The following is a 20248-nucleotide window of genomic DNA, read 5'->3' on the forward strand; positions in this document are numbered from 1 at the left end:
CTAAAGCGGCTGATGTGATCTGCATCTGAAACATGCGTATTTGCAGGACTTCTCTCTGATGAAGACAGCATCTCTGCATAAGCTAGACGGAGTGTGTCATCCTTCATAGAGAAGGTCTGGCCTTCCAACCAAAATCAGTAGGGAAACAGGATCTTGGTTACACATAGTTTTACTTCTGATTTCTCCTTTCTCTAGTCTTTTAATGATGCACTTTGAATACAAGTTCCATGCTTTAAAGATCAATTGTTCTGTAATTACTGCTTGCACATAATTTTGGGTTTCCACCCAGGGCACTGAATATTTAAGGGTATAAACAATCCCACACCCGCTTCCAGTCATCTCAGCACACCTGGTGCTCTATGCTGCACCCCGGCAGAGACTCAGTGAGTGCTGGTCAGTGGGCTGATTGATTCATTCTCACTCCTTCCTAACCTCACCTATTCAAACCACAGCATATCCTCAGGGATGTTGGCCCCTGAACTCAGCTGTGGCTGGGCAAAGCATGAAACTCAGTTGTTCATCTGGCATTCAAAGCCCTGGGTCCAGCTCCATTAAACTATTCAAAACCCCTGAACTGAGTGTGGCTTAGGTAATGGGCTGTGCTGGCTTTCCCAAGACTGCTTCAGTTTTAGGACCTATAATCCCACATCCCTGGGAATCCCTCAGTCTTGAGTAGACTAGTATGACTGGTCACACTAGTAGGGATCCTAAAATCAGGAATAGGAGTGCAAGCATTTCCCCCTTGAATTGAAAACATGTCTACCACCTGTGATGCATTACTAATCAGAAGAAGTGTATTATGAAACACATAGAAGCATAGACAGAGCACAAAGGCCCATGTTTCAAAGTGGGAGTGATAAGAATATTGACGACAAAATGTTCCTGCCTTCAAGGACCACACTTTTCCCAAGGAAGCAGCTACATACACATATAAGAAATACAAGTCAGGCAATTGTAAAAAATTCAAGGCTGGGAGAGATCTGTCCCATGCAGCTGTGGACTACTGTGGTCATTGCCACAGTGAAGGCCCCCAACTGGACTCTCCCCACAGCAATCCAATCCACTTCTCTTCCCCCTGTTCTTGACGATAGGGATTTCTCAAATCCAGAAGCAGCCGTGCAGAACTGGAGAGCTGGCTCAAAGGAAGGGGGTAAGGTATCAGCTTTATAATCCATTGTAACTTATGCCCCAAGTCAGTAAACTCAGTCTCAGGCCAGACCAGAATGCATTTATTTCCCTCTGCAATGACTGGAAAAAACTGCTCTAATTTCCTTTCCTCTTGTCCTCTCCATTCCTTCCCTGGATACTCTGCCACCCACCTACCCAGTGAATTACCCAAATCTTCCGATTCTTATTTTACAAACTGCACCTGCACCTGCTCCCCAGTTCCATTGCTATCTCTTTCAAATCCAAAGGATAGGCATTAGCATAGCCTGCACATCAGTCTCTCTTTCCTCTATCTTGCTTGCTACTAACAAGAGAGGCTGATAACAGCAGCTCTGACCATGAGAGCTCCCTTCCATGCTCTCTTCTCCCTGCACAATAGATTCTGAATGCCTTTGCAGAGCACTGGATGTCCTCTGTAATATTCTCCCAATGGACTGTTTTTGTTTCCCTTGTCTCTCTCTACTCTGCTGCATGTATGAAACCCTCTCAGATGGCCTATTTACTGTTCCTATCCTACTATCTTTGTCTTCCTACAGTCTTACCTGGTTCACACCATTCCTCCTTCCTGGAATGTACTCCATCTATTGAGGTCAAACCTGTGCTTCAGGACCAAAGTCAAGGTGATCTTCCACACAATAACATTCTGGGTCATCTCAGCTAGAAATGGTCTCTCCCTTTTATGAATATTAAGCACACTCAATCTGTAAAGCACTTATCAAAACTATTCATATCCTAATTAAATAAATGTCTTATCATCACAGATACTTGTTTTATCACTTTGGGAACAAAGTTCCATAGGCTTTACTTCTTTAAACTTTTCATATTTTCTCTTATTATATCACCTTGTATATAATAGGTATTCAATAATGCATTCGATGAATTATCTACAAATAATGCTAGGGAGCAATTTACTAATTCCAAATATTTATATAATGTTTATCTTTTATGGGAGGCATGCTCTATGCAAGGCTTATATTCTATGGAATCATTTTGAAGAAAAAGGTAAGAAAATAAGTGAGAAAGATAAGGCGTATATTCAAGTCTTACATATGATTGCAGTTGATTAGAGTAGGCAGCAGTTGATTTTAGGGGAATGAACTAAAACTAGAAATTTCCTAGGTAGAATGATTTACTTATTTATTTTCCTCACTAAGAAGCAGGCCATGTGATTCTTTATCAAGAAAAAGGCAGAGAACTTTAGAACATTAGCCACAAGACCCTAGCTCTGACACTGATCACTGGCAATGATAATTGTGCAAGTGTAAAGGAAAAATCCACAGATTCAGGTCAAATCATTCTTAGAAACGGATAAATGACATATACAATCATTCCTAGGTGACACTGAGCTTTACGTTATGTTAATCTGTTTTAAAACTCAATTTATTATCATTAATGGCATCCTGCAAAAATAAAATCTTGGTAGACTAAATGAGTAACCAGTGGCCACACAACACTCCTTGAGCCTCAATTCCCTCTCCTTCTGTGTGGGAAAGCACCTATAATTCTAATCTGTGCTTGTTCCACTTGTTTCTTTCAGCTTCTGGCCAATACAGTGCTTCCATTTTCACCAAGCTTCAGAGAGGTCCCTACAAGGCCGCTGCAGGGAGTTCATTACTCTTAGCTCGGATCCTTTTTACTTCATTACCTTGTCAACATTGACATTTATAACACTGGCCCAGATTCCCCAGGCAAAGGGCAAACAAATCAATAGCAGAGCCATCGGCAAGGAAGACGGATATCAGGCAAAGAAAATCAATAGGCAGCATGGTTGTATGATCTTATTAACAGTAGCTGCTGTTTTCAAATACCACTAAGCACCAGACACTTCACAGGCATTATCTCATATCTTCAAAACAAATAAATAAAGCAAGTATTACTACTCCTACTTTACAGATGAGGAAACCAAGGCTCAGAAAGGTGATGTTAGTCATGACAGAGCTAAGAAGCAATCTTTCTATGGTTTGAGCTCAGCACTGTCTGACTCCCAACACATTCATTTCCCATCTCACTACCACACACACTCGTGAGAAAAATACATCGTAAGAGGAAGCTGGAGATACTTATCCAAGTCAGGGAGGCAGCTAGCTGCACAACATTGGGCCCAGTCATGGGTAGTGTGATAACCTTTCAGGTAACCACAGTTCTAATATTTATACATTATACATATACGTGTGTGCATGCATGTGCCTGTGTGTGTTTTCCTTCAACATACATTATAGAACATGTAATATGTGTCTGCCAATACAGTAGCAGGGAAGATAAAACCGTAAATGAGGCTGGGGGTCCTGTCTTTGGAACCTCATGACTACCCCATGCTGAGAAGTGGAGAGGGACGGTGGTAATGTCTGGGATCTTTAAGCATCGGACTAGATTTGATGATTTTAAGCTTGACTGACTCACGAAGTATAACATGATTATAACCCATCAGAGGCAGCTTGACTCCTGAGAAAATAAGTTTAAATAATTTCAGGTGGGTTTTGGCCTAGTTAACTCTTTTCAGATGATTTTATCAAAAGTATTATTGGCCAGGTGCAGTGGCTCATGCCTGTAATCCCAGCACTTTGGGAGGCCGAGATGGGCAGATTACTGGAGGTCAGGAGTTTGAGATCAGCCTGGCCAATATGGTGAAACCCCATCTCTACTAAAAATACAAAAATTAGCCAGGCAAGGTGGCACGCACCTGTAATCTCAGCTACTTGGGAGGCTGGGACAGGAGAATAGCTTGAACTCAGGAGGCAGAGGTTGCAGTGAGTGGAGATTGCACAAGGGTGGCAGAGTGAGACTCCATCTCCAAAAAAAAAAAAAAAAAAAACCAACGAATTAAAAAAATAAAAAAGTAAATATTGTCCACACCACTGCCTCCACCGTTTACCAATCATCAATTAAAGTCATGTCAACACCTTGTCTTATCCATTCATTCCCCTAGAGTGGGAGAGAAGAGTAAAATTTAAGCTTTGTTACATAAAGACTAGAATACCTTTAGCTGGAAGGCAATTAGAGTCCAAAAGGGAAAATGCTAGGTTGGATGAAGTGGCTTCTTATATTATTATTATACTGGTGTTACAAACCTTACTGAGCTGTTATTAAATGTCAGGCATCATCCTAGGCACATCATTTGCATTACCACCAGATTTTCAGAATTATAATTGTTATAATAACATATACCTGTGTTCTAATTGAGAAGACTGAAGTTTGGAATATTTAGTAATTTGTCCAGGTCACATTAGTCAGTGGTGAAGTCATAATTTGAACCCAGAGCTGATTCCAAAGTCTGACTTACAAGAAATGTGCCATCCTCTCTCCATGATTAAAGACTCCCTCACTCTACCTCTACTTTTAAGCCCATTAAGTCTAAAAACACAAACTTTTGATGCAGAGCTTCTCAGCAGAAAAATGAACTGTGCATTGTGTGAAATACTTCATATCATTCCTTAAAAACCAAACTGTGGCAGGATTTATTAGGAGTGCGGAATCCAGACACTTACTGGTTATGTGATATTGAGAAAGTCACTGAACCTCTGTGACTCAATTTTCTCATCTATAAAAATAGAAATAAGAATGGTACTTATCTCCCTGGGTAGTGACCAGGGGAAAAATAAATTAACATAAGGAACGAGTTTAGACTTAGCATACAGAAAGATATTATCAAATAATAATACTAACAGTAACTACTAGTTTTACAATACTATTGGTATTAGCATGCTATAAATATTATACCTTTTTTAGTACTATTATTTTGTAACAGTGAAGAAAATCTAATATTTAGCGTAGCCTACACAGGATACTTCAAAACCTTGAAAAACTTTAATACTACCAACAGATCCCACCCAAATAACTTTCCTTTGAAAGAACTAATTTTTAAGATAAGCAAGATCTTTAGAACAAGGACAGTTTTTTTGCTGTTTTATTTGTTTGTTTCACACATTGTGTGGCCATAGTAATGCTCAATAGTTTTTGCTTGAGGAGAACTAATTTGAAGTTTACATCAATGAGAGTCATGTCATGTGACTTCTGGGCCACCACACAAAACATCCTTCGCTATCACAGGCAGGCAAAGATGTGTAATGTCTGGCGAATCCTTGAAGGCCACCCCTCTTAGAAGGAGATTACTAGCAGCTCCTCCCAGCTGAAGACAGTCTGCATTTGGAAACAACATATCATTGATATTTTTACTTCATTCATTTTTTTAGTCACTAGTATAGACAGAGCAGGCAAGTGACGATATAAAATGAGTAACTCAAGGGCATGCTATTCATAGAGTGGTTTCACTCTTAGAAAAAACAGACAACTTTTACAAAGCAGTGCAGAGCATGGAGCACGCTGGCACTGCTATCATGAGGTGATTCATTTAACACACAGAAACATAATTGCATCTTAAATCAGAAGATAACACACATTCCTGTTGCATGAGGAGAAACTAAATCATCTACTGAATTTCTCTGTGGGGAAAAAAATGTAACTTGTTATTGTTAAAGGAAAAAAATAACAAAAATCCCATCTAACCCAGTTGCAATTCAATGCTGGTTATCTACAAAGTAGAAAATATAAGACATGCATCTTTGGGAGTTGGGATGATTATTGACATCTGATATTTCAGGATGCCCTAAAACACACCATTTATTTCATGATGCAGAAGTTCAGATTAGATTAACGAATCTAAAATACTGTATTACCCAAAGAGACAGTATCATTAAAAATTATCTGGACACAATATAAAACAATTACACACAACGTTAGGATTTGAGTCTGAAAGAGGCTGTGGTTTGGAGATTTAGTATTTACTAAAGAACTATGTATGACCATAAACAAAATGAAATATAATTTGAGAAGCCTATGCATTTAAAATGAAATAATCTTTTAGAGGAGTCACTTTGGAAGCTATAAACTTGTTCTAAAGAAGATTACATGCATTTATTCATTAAAAGAGCATAGCTCTACTATTATTTTTCCTACCACAACATATTTGAACTGTTGATGGGAAAGGCACAATCCTTTCCCCAAATCAGCCACAATTCCTAGCCCATAGCTATAACTGCACCCTCTTCTCTCCTCTTAAAAGAAGGACAGCAAAATGCAAAAGAGAAAAAGAGGTGGCATTACTAGATCATTGTTGATTTTTCTCTTTCTCTGGTAAGAACAGCTCAACTTGCTTCTGAGAAGTAGCCTTTCCCTGTGATCAACTCATGCAATTAACATTGAACTAACTCCACTCTCTTCACAGCCATAGGTGGGTGAATAATTTGGCCATGGCCATGCAGTAGATCCCAATCACCTGAACACTGTCACGGTCTGGGATTGGTCCTTGAAAACTCAATCCCATGACTTAACATAAGGAAAGTTTTCTGGAACTTTTAAAAGTGAGGGTTTTCTTTCCACATGGAATGTTGAACTGCTGCTACTTAAACCTGGAGTTGATGACTTCACCTTCATTACCACTGAAATCTTGCTGGCAAATGAAGCACCTCCAAGAGGTAAGTAGTCAAATGTGGAGTGAGAAACAGACAGACTGGAAAAACCCGAATCATAGTATTTGAGATTCTGAAGCCAGCTGTACCTGAAGCAGATCTTACACCTTGAAACTTCTATTTTCACCAACTATTATTTTCTCTTTTGTTGTTATTGTTGAAGCTGGTATGAGTTTGATACACTCTTGAAACAGTGCTAATTGATAATGAGTCACACTAGATTCTACATGACTCACCATGGTTCAGAATTGCTCTTTTGGAGCACAGTTGAGCACCTCCCTGGAAGTTACACTTACAGTCACCTTGACAGACACATTAACAAAAAAGAAAACAGAAAAAAAAAACCCTCACAGTTCTCTTTTATGTTTCTACAACCTTGAAAATAAAGAAAAAAATAAGCAAACATTTCTTGAGTATATGCTAAATACCAAGTATTTTGCATATAATGTTTCAAGAAATACACAGCTCTGTGAATTAATTAAATGAATTAAGTATTACTATCCTCATTTTACCAATAAGGAACCATAAGCAGGTTAGATAAATTCACCAAGGTCACACAATGGTTAACTACATGAGAGATGCAAACATGGGTCAATTTGTCTCCAAAAAGCTGAGCATCTTCCATTCTAGAACTTTGCTTCCTAGTTTAGCAATGACTCCCAGATTTGAATCATAAGAAGTGTCTGTGTCCAAAATCCAAAAGGAATTAGAGTACAGTCTTCCAAAGTGAGCATTTTGAAGTACACACCTTTTATTTATATGCATAAATTCTTCTGTGCTTTCTATAAATGGCAGCCGTAACTCACCTTCTGCAAGATGCTTATAAAGTGATTTTATGTGAAAGCATTCAGGGTATTCATTCAATGATACTGTAATGTTGGACAAGACACAGTAGGCTCAAAGTTTAAACCTGAGGGATTGGGGAGAATTAAAGAATCCTGTTCTATAGATGCAATCAGAACTCATTTTAACACGTCAAAATCATGTGTAAGTGCTCACAGATAGCTCTGCAATTTACAGATTAGCTGTAAATTTTACGCATCTTGAGAAGAAATTCTTTCAATTTCTGTATTTTTTTTTTGAGGCAAGTAAATGTTGAAATCTAGATGGGCAAACAGCCATTGGAGCAGAAGAATAATGCCTCTGTCAGGTATGAGCTTTGGCCTATCAAACTGGCAAGTAGGAGATTAATAAACGTTGGCTGCATAAAAATATAATGCTATCAGCATGCCATGAGTGCAAATACCATTTTAATGTCTCTTCAGAATTTGGTAGCAACAGTTTAAAGGCAGTACTATAATTCTTTTCCACCTAAACTTTAACCTGTTTCCATATTTTTAAAAAGCAGCTACTTCTTAAAGTAGCTACTTCTTAATTCTGCAGACTGGCAAGAAGTCTTCTCTCAGAAGAGATATTAACAATTACTTCTTAATTTCACCAAACAATAGTAGTTTTTGTTTTGAAATCAAATTTTCTTGATGTATTTTAGAAGAGTAAAGAAGGGGACATCAGGACCAGAAAAAAAATAAATTAAAAACAAAAAAGGCAGAGTTTCTTTGAGAAGTTTCAAGTTTTTTCAATTTCTACGTCTGCCTGGCTCTCTACACTCTTGTGACAGGGCCAAGTTAAACAGAGACTTAGAAATACCAGTGATAAAGCACACTATGTTTGAATCTGAGGCATACACATCTATACTTTCAAATGAAATAAGTAAGTTTCCAGAAACATTATCTCTTCCAAATGGATTACTTCCCTAAATATGTGCTCTCTCTCTTTTAATGTTTTTTTTCTTAAATTCACTGATGCAATAGGCCAGAACCAAGTAATCTCTCTTGAAAGTTAAGAAATGTCAGTAAACCAAAGAATAAACTTTGCAATATCCTGTAACTTGATGGATTTGAGCATCAACATTCTTAGAGAACCAACAGCGAAGTTTTAATGTACGCAATTATATCTGCTATTTTTCATGGGCCGGTATCTACATCATGGGGACCTTCAGGAAACAAACAAACAAACAAACAAAAAACTGCTTTATTTATAACAGTATCTGTAGCGCTGTGGCTGGTACAGAGTATGTACTAAACCACTGTCCTCTTTAGTAAGGAATTGTTCCTTTCTCAGACAAAAAGAAAATGAACAAACTTGCTTTTGCTTTGCAATGAAGTGCTATTGATGGTACTGAAGAAAACTGAGACACTAGATTTACTGCGTATGTTTTCTTTTCGTATCTACCATGAAAAATGCTTTCTAGTATTTGATTTACAGTTGGAAATGTCCTACAAAGCAATCTTTTCTAAAATTGTGAAGTTCAATTGCATTTATCATTAATTCCATGTAGCCATTTTAATATCATCTCTTTCTGTTTTCTCCATCCCTACTCTACTGTATTTCTGATACATGGGGTTTGGTTTCCTTGTTCCAAAGGTCCCCCAGGATTAGTGTCCTTCCTAAATGATAAGCCTGGATGTTCATATGGTCTCCCTTTACCTTCTGCTAGGGAACTTTAATAGACCAGAGTGTTGAGGTTAAGTGTTGGTCAAAATCCTTCCATCTGTTCAACGGCAGTTCAAATGGGAAAGCAGCCCGGTAGGCAGATATCTCCCATCCTTAGAACAATGAAGACATTTTATTGGGTATTTGATATGGTTTGTATCTGTGACCTCACTCAAATCTGATACTGAATTGTAATCCCTAATGTTGGAGGTAGGACCTGGTGGGTGGTGATTGGCTCATGAGGGAGGATTTCTCATGAATGGTTTACTACCATCCTCTTGTTGATGTCATTGTGATGGTGAGGGAGTTGGTGAGATGTAATTGTTTAAAATTGTGTGGCACCTTCCTCCTTGTTCTTCTTCCTGCTCTGACCATGTGACATGCCTGCTCCTCCTTTGTCTCCTGCCATGACTTTAAGATTCTTGAGGCTTTCCAGAAGTTGAGCAGATGCCAGCATCATCCTTCTTATACAGCTTATAGAACCATAAGTCAATTAAACATTTTTTCTTTATAAATTACCCAGTCTCAAGTATTTATGGCAATGCCAAAATGGATGAATACATTATTCCTCCTCGATCTTAACAGTTCTTTTCTATCTGATAATTACAAAGCACCAGAAATAAAATAACAAGTTGTCTGTAGTACCTTGCTTTAAAGTTTCAATTCACCAGCCTTATTGTTGGCTTAGCTAAAAGTGTGAAGGGTCATATGAATGCTATACACAGTGGTAAGATTTAATGAGGATTTTTTTTTTCATTTTTAACAAGAGGATATTATTGGAACTTTCATTACACAGAGCAGGGGCCATGAAAAAGGTCTGGGCTTTGTGGTCCGTAAGCCTACATTTTCCCTCTTTCCAAGGGTGTTTTAATTTGGTTAATGATATTAATAGTAACAACATTTCTGCTAAGATTTCAACCAGGAGACTGATCTCATTCAGGTATGGAGCTCAAATTTGTATTTCTTCTCTGTTCAGAAAAAAAAAGTGAGAAATTAAAATTGTCCTAAATTGGTAGTACCTCCTGGCACCTGGCAGAAGTTAAAAAAAAAATCTTATTTTGAGGAAAGTGTCTTAATTTTTGATCCTTAGAGTTGTCACAAATTAATTGCAATCAATATGAACAAACACACATGCGCGCACACACACACACACACACACAGCATAAGGAAACAAGCTACCACAGGAAAAATTTAGAAAACAGCTAGTAACAGACTGGGACCCTCACAGACTTCAGATGTTGGAATTATCAGAGACAAAATGTTTAATAACTATTAATGAAATGCCTAAATACATAAAAGATGAAAACAAACAAAAGAACAGAGACAGCAAATTATCTTTATTAATAGCCATGCTTCAAAAAGAACAAAATATTATTTTTAGGAATGAAAGATAAAATCAATAAGAAATGATTCATTGAATGGGATTAGGCCTAAATAAGGAGAGGACTAGTGAATGTGATGCTAAAGCCAAATGAATTGCCCAGAATGCAAGATGTTATATCAAAGAATGAAAGCTATAAAAAGAGGGTAAGAAATATGATGATAGAATTAGCAAGACTAAGTTAATATAATTTAGATCTAAAAGAATTGAGTAGATAGGAGGAATCAATATTTGATATGTTGAGAATTTTTAAGAACTGATAAACAGATACATATGAATAATAAATAGGAATTGGATACATAGATACGTATGACATAGTGAACAGGAAACATAAAAATATCAAGTAAGATACTTTAAAAAGAAATCTACAAGCAGGTACCTGATGAAAAAACTGCAAAACATCAAAGAAAAAAGGATGACTTTAAATCAACTTGTAGATGGTAGGCATGGAGGTGGTCAGAGCACCTTCAATAGCAGGACAGATGGACAGTGGACTTCTTGGTAGCAACCGGGGAAGCCAGAAAACAAGAGGACACTGATGTGCCAGTGAGTCTTTGAAACTGGCTCTTCAGTAGGAAGATGTAGGGAAAGTCCTGGCTTTTAGCATTTCTGATATCCACAGTGTAAACCCTCCTACTACAGCTGATTTCAAGCTGGCATCCTGCCACCATTGAAGGATGCAGAGTTGGGGAGAGACATGTATACCTGGCACTTAAAGGCCGGTGCCACTGGCTCCATCACACCTCTGGCTGATTTCTCAACATCTGAGAGAAAATATTCTTCAATATTAAATTGAAGATCTAGCAAAATTATCTTCCAAGATTAAAGGTAAAATAAAAACCTTTTGTTCAGGAAATATATATATATATAAAATATATATTTATATATATATAAATATATATTTAAAAAATTATATACATTATATATATTTATATGTAATATATATATAATATATAAAATGAAGGGAACCTTAAACAGAAAAGAATTCAAAAGAATTTAGTTAAAAAGAAGAAAATAAAGTCTGGCAGAAGATAGAAAAGTCTGAAATAAAGGAAGAAATGAGGAATATATAAACTAGTTTCTATATTAATAAATAAAAAATAAGCAGTATCTAAAAAATATAAAATGATTATTATTAGGAGGGTGAATGGAATCAGAAATAAATGAAATTCAATCTGGGATCAGTGTTGATTGGTACTTCCAACTGCTATTTGGGGAACTAAAATGGACATTTTTTTGACCCTACTGCAGCTAGGTTTCTGGATCAAAATTACATCCGGAAATTATAAACCCTTTATGAAGCTTGAGGGCTGTAGCAGGAATCATTTTTCTACCTTTCAGCTCTTTCTACTGGCAAGCAAAAGCAGGTGCCTGTGATGTCTTCTCCACAGCCATTTTTCAGAGACCTCCTCCTTCTACTTGTGAATTTGCATACAGTATAGGGCATGAGGAAGTCATTCCAAAAGACCGCAAAAAGAACCCACACTGTAAATACCACCACAATTTTGTAAGCAACTAACTTACTGTGTTAAATGTATTTCTGCTTACCATGCATTGAGTTATTAATGTTTTGCGCACTGTACTGTGATAGAGAGAGAGAGTCAGAAAGAATATGATAGAATCACAGGAAAAGTTGGGTACATAGGAAATAGGGTAGTAGAAACAAGTCCAACTGTACAAGTAGCCCCACAATGTAGAAGGACCTACATTTGCCATTATAAAAAAAAATGGATGGACAAATTGGGTATAAAAAATAAAATCTAGCAGTATGTTCTTCACAAGACCACCTACAAAGCTGAAAGAAAAGGAAAAATTGAAAGAAAAAGAATGAGAAAAGAGGCCAGGCAAACACTAAGTTAAGCAAAGTTGTATAGGCATATTAATAATAGGCAAAATAAATTTAAGCATAAAAAGACATTATTAAAGTTTAAAAAGATCACTTAAGTGTGATAAAATGTTCACTTCATCAAGTAGATAAAAAATTTCCATCTTGTATGCATGTAATGAATACTCTCATCATACATAAAGTGAAAATTGACAGAACTTCCAGTAGAAAAAAAAAGATTCACTATTAGAGTAGGAAATTACAATGCCTTTAAAATTTTTGATGAACTATTGAGTTGCTCAAATCCTTAATGTATGCACTCATACATGTAAGTTAAAATTAAGTAAAACTTAAAAATACATTTTAAACTTAGGTAAAAATTTAAGTATTCTGCTAAATTACTTTAGTATTTTACCTCTTGCAAATTTTTATAAAGTAGATAGAAATGCAGTGCCTATTACTGCCACAGATATATCTTGGCATTTTCTGAATAGGAAATCTTGGTTTCAGATCTCAGATATTATGGGAGCAAAAGGCTCCAGACGTGAATCCTTAAACACCCTAATGAAAATTATGTATTCATTTATTTTAATAAAGCCCACTGGAAAGGTATGAACTAGAGCAACATACCTGTGACTTTGCCCAGGGTAAGTGACCTTATAACCCTGAACTCTACTTCTGGAGAGAAGTTGTAACTGATTTGAAGTTGCTGGTCCATCTGCAGGAAAACAGAAAAGAAAGACACATCAGCAGAGGTCTGCAGGTAAGAAGCATAAAACGATCCCATCTGGAAATAGCTTGAAAAAATGCACACAGAGAGCAGACCCCACTCTGAGATTTTCTCTCAGGAGAGATTAGACAGGTCTCACTAATTCGCCCACAATGCACATAAAATACCCCTTTCTTTCTTCTTTGTGAAATAAGGGCTTTCACACAAGTCTTCTCCCTGGGAAATTGTATACAGTGTTTTACAGGTATTTATCTCCCCACAGAGATTTTCTCACCAAATTCTTTGCTGCAAATAAGCAAACAAATGAAACCTGCTCGGGAACTTGCTGTGCAAGATTAACATTAATAGGAAGCAGGAACTCATTTTCCATTTCTCCCTCTTTCTCTTTGTTTGTCCTTAGGGCCACCACTGTCCCCATTGTCGCATAATTGTGACCTGGTCTCATTTAGGTGTGGGCAGAGAGCTTTTCCTGGGCAAGGATTGCAGTTTGGCAAAACATGTGGTCCTGGGGAGGAGAGGGTAGCTGAACAGTTAGTTGCAACCAACATGGACGATTGATAATCCCATCTTGCAGGGGTGAGCAAAAGTCACCACTGGGACTTTAATAGGACTTTATTTCTGTGACCATCCTTTAGAGATCCCTCCTTACTTCACCCATTGCTATTTCCAGCTCCATCTCTTCGGTCCCCTTCCCATTCCTAGGCAGCCCTTCCCATTCCTTCTCACTTTTTCAGGCTAGCCATATCCTACTGGTTTCTTCCAGGTTCTACTCTGACTATGCATATGGTGCTATTCCTGGAAAGAGTCCTCATTATTTTACAGTTCACCTGTAAGAAGAGGAGACTAAGATCCTATTGGCCATGTGCTTGACTTTGCACAGCTTGAGTGCAATCCACCAGGGACTCATACATAGTCCTCCCATCTCCCCTGCCATGACTTTCCTTTGGCACGTCTGCTCAGAATGACCCTCCTCTGTTCTCAGGCAACTTACATTCTAGAGGAGGGAGATAGGACAGAAAATTTCATAAGTAAATACATTGTATTGGAAGTTAAGTGCTGAGAGAAAAAAAATAATGCAGGCAAGAATAAGCGGGTATGTAGGGTTGAAGTCAAGGAAATAGGTTGCTCTATTAAATAAGCTGATCAGAGATGGCCTCAATGGGAATGACCTTTTGAATCATTTGAGTCCGGAAGGAAGTACAAGAACTGGACATGAGTATGTATAAAGAATAGCATTCTAGGCAAAGCAGTGAGTCCAAGAACTCTGCAAATAGCAAGGAGGCCAGAGTGGCACAACTAGGGTTACAGAGGGCATATAATTAGATAAAGTTAGAGAAGCAACCAGAAAGGGAGCAGGGGTGTCAGATCATGGAGATCCTCATAGCCACTGGAAGACCTTTGACTTTTTCTCTGTACTAGAAAGGAAACCATTGGCAGGGTTTGGACAGAAGAATGCCAGGATCTGACTATTCCTTCACCAGGATCACTCTGACTGCTATGTTGAGGATAGACAGCCAGGGAACCTAAAGAGGAGCAGGGAGATGTCAATCAAAAGGCAACTGTAAACAGTGATAATCCAAGCAAAGGACAAGGGTGGCTTGGGGAAAGATAGATGCTGTTGATCCACGAGATGCTGCATGTAAGAGAAAGAGAGATAAAAGGAGAATACCACAATTTTGAGACTGTGAACTTGAAAAATGAAGCTGCCACTAACTGGGATATGCTTGTAGGGGATGAGGTCATTGTTTCAGGAGAACTTCCTAATAAGTCAATTTTAACTATTTACTTAAATATTCTGATGCCTAACAGATATTCATATAGATATGCCCAGTAGGTAGTTGGTATAAGGTCTGGAATCCAGGGACAGGATTAGTGTTAGATACACATTCAGGACTGATTCATCGGCATGTACATGAAATTTAAAGATGTGAGATGGAATGAGATGAGTATGGAGTGAGTGTAGATCAAAAGCAGAAGTTGGAGTCCTTGGGCGTTCTGAGAGTTCCCTGGGGTAGAGTTTTGAGAGATGATGGGAAACCAACAAAAGAGACAAGAGTGAGCAACTGACACAGGCAGAAGGATCAACAGGCAAGAGTTGTATCATGCAAGCAATAAAGACTTAGGTCAAGTTGCAAGAACAGGAAGGAATCCCTATGTCAGTTGCCAATGAGAGGACAAGGAAAGATAACACTGAGATATGACCACTGGATTTTGCAAGCTAAGCACATTGATGCCTTGAGAAGTACAATTTTGCTGCAGTGCAGGGGCAATACCTTTTCGGTATGGGTATAAGAAAAAGGTAGGCAAAATTTGAAGAACAAGCATATAAACAACATTTCCAAAAATTCGGGCAAGAAAATGACAAAGAGAAGGGAACACTATAAGAAGTCAGATAAGAGAAAGGTTTCCTCTCTTTACCCAGAGATATGCTGGCTTGTTTGCTTGTTGAGCTATTGTTGTCTTTGTATAGTAGTTCTTAATGCATGTAATAATTATTTGTTTTAGGCTTTGGGGAGCCATTCAGTAGAGCTGGAATAAATGATGACAGGGAGGGAGGAAGGAGAATGCTGGAGAGATTTTCTTCAGTAGGATATCAGATCTGGCCCACAGGTAGTAAGGTCAGGCCTTAGCTAGAACCATGAACTATTCAGGGGGGACAGAGAGTGCAAACATACTTGTGGTAGGTAGGTAATGTGCTCTTGAGAATGTGCAGATATTCTCTTCTGAATGTTACATTCTTACAAGAAATAAGAAAGCAAAGTCATCCGCTGAGAGTTAAGACAAACTGACAATTGTTAGCAGTATAAGTAAAGAGGAGAGAGTGTAAAATGGTCAACCAGGAGAACAGGAGAACAGACAGATTAAAAAACATGGAATGATTGATGGGCAGATGCGAGGGCTTGCTGAGAGTCATGATTTTAAAGGGGATGATCTGGACTCTGTCTATTCTCTGTTGGGCTCTGCCATCATCTGCTGCTGGCCCTTTATATGGAGCCCACTGAGATCTCATGGGGTGCCTCCCACACAACATGCTTTTAGACAGCTTTAGCCTGCACTCACACGGACCTTCTTCCTGAGCACTCTCCTCCTCCATGTGGCCAACTCCTACTCATCTTCAGGACTCGGCTTACTCCTAACTTCCTCCAGGGAGTAAGTACGGATGCCCAGGTGGGATCAGCACCTTCTTCAGTATCACCTGTGCATGCTTCCTCCACAGGCCTTCCCACAACCTATTATGATTTCCTTTTTGCTCATGCGTCTTCCTCACTTTAATGCAGCCCAGGGGTTAGCAAACCTGAGCAGACATCAGTATCACCTGCTGCTTTCCCCTCTTCCATAGCCTCCAATTTAATAGATCTGCTGTGGAACCCAAGAATCTGCATTTCTTTTTGTTTCTTTGTTTGTTTTTTGAGATGGAGTCACTCTGTCTCCCAGGCTGGAGTGCAGTGGTGGGATCTCTGCTCACTGCAACCTCCGCCTCCCGGGTTCAAGCAATTCTCCTACCTCAGCCTCCCCAGTAGCTGGGATTACAGGTGCGTGCCACCACACCTGGCTAATTTTTGTATTTTTAGTAGTGACAGGGTTTTGCCATGTTGGCCAGGCTGGTCTCGAACTCCTGACCTTGTGATCCACCTGCCTCGGCCTCCCAAAGTGTTGGGATTACAGGCATGAGCCACTGCACCTAGCCAAGAATCTGTATTTCTTTTTTTCTTTTCTTTTCTTTTTTTTTTTAAATGAAGTCTTGCTCTGTCTCCCAGGCTGGAGTTCAGTGGCGTGATTTCTGCTCACTGCAACCTCTGCCTTTCAGGTTTAAGCGATTCTCCTGCCTCGGTCTCCTGAGTACCTGGGACTACAAGTGTGTGCCACCACACCCGGCTAATTTTTGTATTTTTAGTAGAGATGGGGTTTCACTATTTTGGCCAGGCTGGTCTCGAACTCCTGACCTCTTGATCTGCCCACCTCAGCCTCCCAAAGTGCTGGGATTACAGGCATGAGCCATCACACTTGGCCCAAGAATCTGCATTTCTAACAGGTCCCAAGTGATGCTGATACTGGTGGGACATGGGAAGCACATCTTGAGAACCACTATCCTAGTTCTTCCAAGTCTGGGGGCAAGTGTGATTTGTAACTATGTTTCCAGCACTAGGCACTACACTGGCATGGGGTAGAAGCTTAGAAAAGTTTGATAGGGTAGCCAAGGCACATTGGCTGACGCAGGAGAAAGTAAGGAAGGTACCTGAATGGTAAGCTCTCTTCCCTCTCGTTTAATCTTCAAGTGGTGCATTCTTCTGTTAGCAAAGTTATCTGCATCAATAGTGAATACATGGGTTTCTTCCTTGTTTAGGTGATAGCGAACCTGTAAGCTTCCTTGAAAGAAAAATATTAGAGATTAGAATTTAAAGCAGCACCTTTGCATTTAAATTAGAATTTAAATGCAAAGATATGATCAGATTGTCTTTTCATTGATTATTAGGGCTCCAGGTCTTAATCCTTCCATTATTCAATTTTAAAAAATATATTATGTATGTTTATCAGGTTCTCTAAGGAAAATTCTGAAGAGAGCTGCAAACTGAGAGAGAGAGAGAGAGAGAGTGTGTGTGTGTGTGTGTGTGTGTGTGTGTGGTGTTATCACAAACCAAAATGCCAGTTTAGAAAATAAAACATCTATTTTGTAATTGGATCATGAAACTTTAATAAGGTAGAGTTAAGATCTTTTCTACCTTCTCTTCAATTCCTACCACTTCCTATAACTCTTTCTTCCTAATTGCTGTCTCCCTTTCATATCTAAGGACTGGAAAGAGAACTCAGTCCTGTTATCACCCGTTGATATATAATGCCCATGATGGGAGTGTGGCCAGATTAGGGCACAGTGCCTCACTTTAACCCTTTAGGGCCCTTTAACCCTCTTAACTATTTACAGCCCATTGGAACATTCAAATTTTATTAGGACTGCGTTTTTCAAATGGTTGTTAGCTATTCCTTGTTGGTTAGGAAATCAATTTACTGAGTCTCAGTCAGCATTTCTTACAAAATGAAACAGAATTTAGATATATGAGACTCCTAGGAGACATATTAAAAATAGAAGTGTATCAAGTGTGTGTGTGTGTGTGAGAGAGAGAGAGAGAGACAGAGAGAGACAGAGAGAGAGAGACAGAGAGAGAGAGAGACAGAGAGAGAGAGAATATTAGCTCACAATGCAAAATGGCCACTTGGGAGAGATTTGTTAAGGGAAACAAAATTACAGCTAGATGGGAGGAATAAGTTCTAGTGTTCTATAGCACTGTAGGATGACTAGAGTTAACAAAAGTGTATTGCATGTTGTTTCAGGTAGCTAGAAGGAGAATACTGAATGTTCCCAAAACAAACAAATGATAAATATGTGAGATAATGGATGTGCTAACTACCCTCATCTGATCACTGTACGTATATGTATTGAAACATCTCTATGTACCTTACAAATATATGCAAGTGTTATATGTCAATTAAAAGTAAAATTTTAAAAAATGTTTGAAAGACACTCTATATTTAAAAATTGCCATGGAGTAATAAATTTTTGAGCCGCTACTTTATCTCAGACACTGTGACAGGCACTTTTCCTCATTTGATCCTTTCCCAGCATCACTGGCTGTGAGAGTTGAGCCAAGCAGTCCAACTGCATGCTGCTTGCTGTCCTTTTCTGTCTGTAGGGGTCAGCTGGTCTGGAGTCACTGGAGTCCCACACACAAAACGGCAGGAGCTCTTCCCTTGGACATATGTGGGAATGGAAAATAATTGAAATTGAGGAGCGATGTCATAAGCTGATGGCCATTGAGGAGAAAGGAGTATCTGCTCAAATTTGAGCTGAGAACAACTAAAGTAACTCTTTCTCATCCCCTCAAAGTTTCTCATATTCCCCCGTCCCAAAGAAAAACTCCCTGAACTCTCTCAGCCTGCCCATCTTTCCCAGGCTGCCAACCCAGTAAGGCAAGAGGGTTGTGAGTAACCACTGTGTCCCTGACTGATCCCCAGTACTCACCCAAGTATTTGAATACTTTTGTGGGGATAGGGCAGGGACCATTTCAAATATAAGTTGCTACTCATAGAATTTCAGAATACATGCATGTGAAACAATATAATGAAGAATAGAAAAATGTAGTTTGGAGCTATGAGGCCATTGCCTAACACTTCTGAGGCCAGAAGGAGAAGCTCTCTATACCTGGTCCTGATTTTCCTGGTTCAGTCTCTTTCTGTGGTTCTGACCACTGCAGATTTCTGGATATTATTATTTTTGTTATTTTACTACTTAAAAAGTAATGGCTGCTTCCAACAGCAGCATATTTTGTGCAGACAGGAGCTGGTAGGGGCGGGTCACTGTGCATATCATGGGCAAAGTACCCCTCCTGCCCGTGGCAGGGAAAAGCCCATCTCGTGCACTGGTGGGCTGCTGGGTAGTGTGCTCTTCCACACTTTTCTAAGAATCTGTGTGTCTTAACATTTAATTCAACCTCATAAAATAAACCAATGTGTGATAATTACATGCCAGGCATAGTGATCAACCCCCACATTCCTTAAGGCTGTTGAACTCTCTTAACATCTTACTGTTCTGGTAATTCATATTCACACACATATTCTTTACATATTTTTCCATTTTTGAAAACACTTTCATTTTATACACGTTTGCTGGCATCCCTCTTGCCACCATTCTTCTTAGGACCTAGTAATCTCAGCAGAGATCCTGTCTGCTAAAGTATTCTGAAGCTTCCCCCAATATCCAAGTTCGTGATACAAAAAAACACCTCAACTAGTTCTACCAAAGCCATACAAATACTTCACTTGCCTTCTTAGGAGCTTTGATGCAATCAATGCCTCTTAAAGTGTCCCTCCACCCATGAATGCGATGTTCTGAAACCTCCCACTAACTCATTTCACATAACTCTTGGGGAAGCAAACTCACTCCATGACTTTTCAAAGTAAGTTTGACCCCATGAAGGGCTAACTTCTGGAATGGATGTGGATCCAAGCTGGGGGCTCATTAATCACCTCCCTGAGCATCTTCTTCAGTGGCTTTGTTAGGGAGCTAAGAGACATTTCCACCTCTCCAGCTGTGCACTCCAGTGGTTCTGATCACCATCAGCTTCTTGCCTGGCATTGCCATATCTGCTTGTCTCTGGAGAATCCTGGGCCCAGAGTTATTCCCGCTATCCTCA

The 20248-nt window shown here is 39.0% G+C and overlaps 1 protein-coding gene across 3 annotated transcripts in view; it reads right to left on the reverse strand.

The window, feature by feature from the left end:
* The window catches only part of CNTNAP5 (contactin associated protein family member 5), a 985650-nt gene that overhangs the window by 39786 nt on the left and 925616 nt on the right, over nucleotides 1-20248 (reverse strand). For all 3 annotated transcript variants that reach the window (XM_054549187.2, XM_054549188.2, XM_054549186.2), the window contains 2 exons: nucleotides 17299-17429; nucleotides 12962-13049 (listed from right to left, as the gene is read on the reverse strand). In XM_054549187.2, the coding sequence (XP_054405162.2) occupies nucleotides 12962-13049; nucleotides 17299-17429 (219 nt within the window). The remainder of the gene's footprint in view (nucleotides 1-12961; nucleotides 13050-17298; nucleotides 17430-20248) is intronic.

The sequence above is a fragment of the Pongo abelii genome, chromosome 11 (assembly GCF_028885655.2).
Source record: "Pongo abelii isolate AG06213 chromosome 11, NHGRI_mPonAbe1-v2.0_pri, whole genome shotgun sequence".
NCBI lineage: Eukaryota > Metazoa > Chordata > Mammalia > Primates > Hominidae > Pongo > Pongo abelii.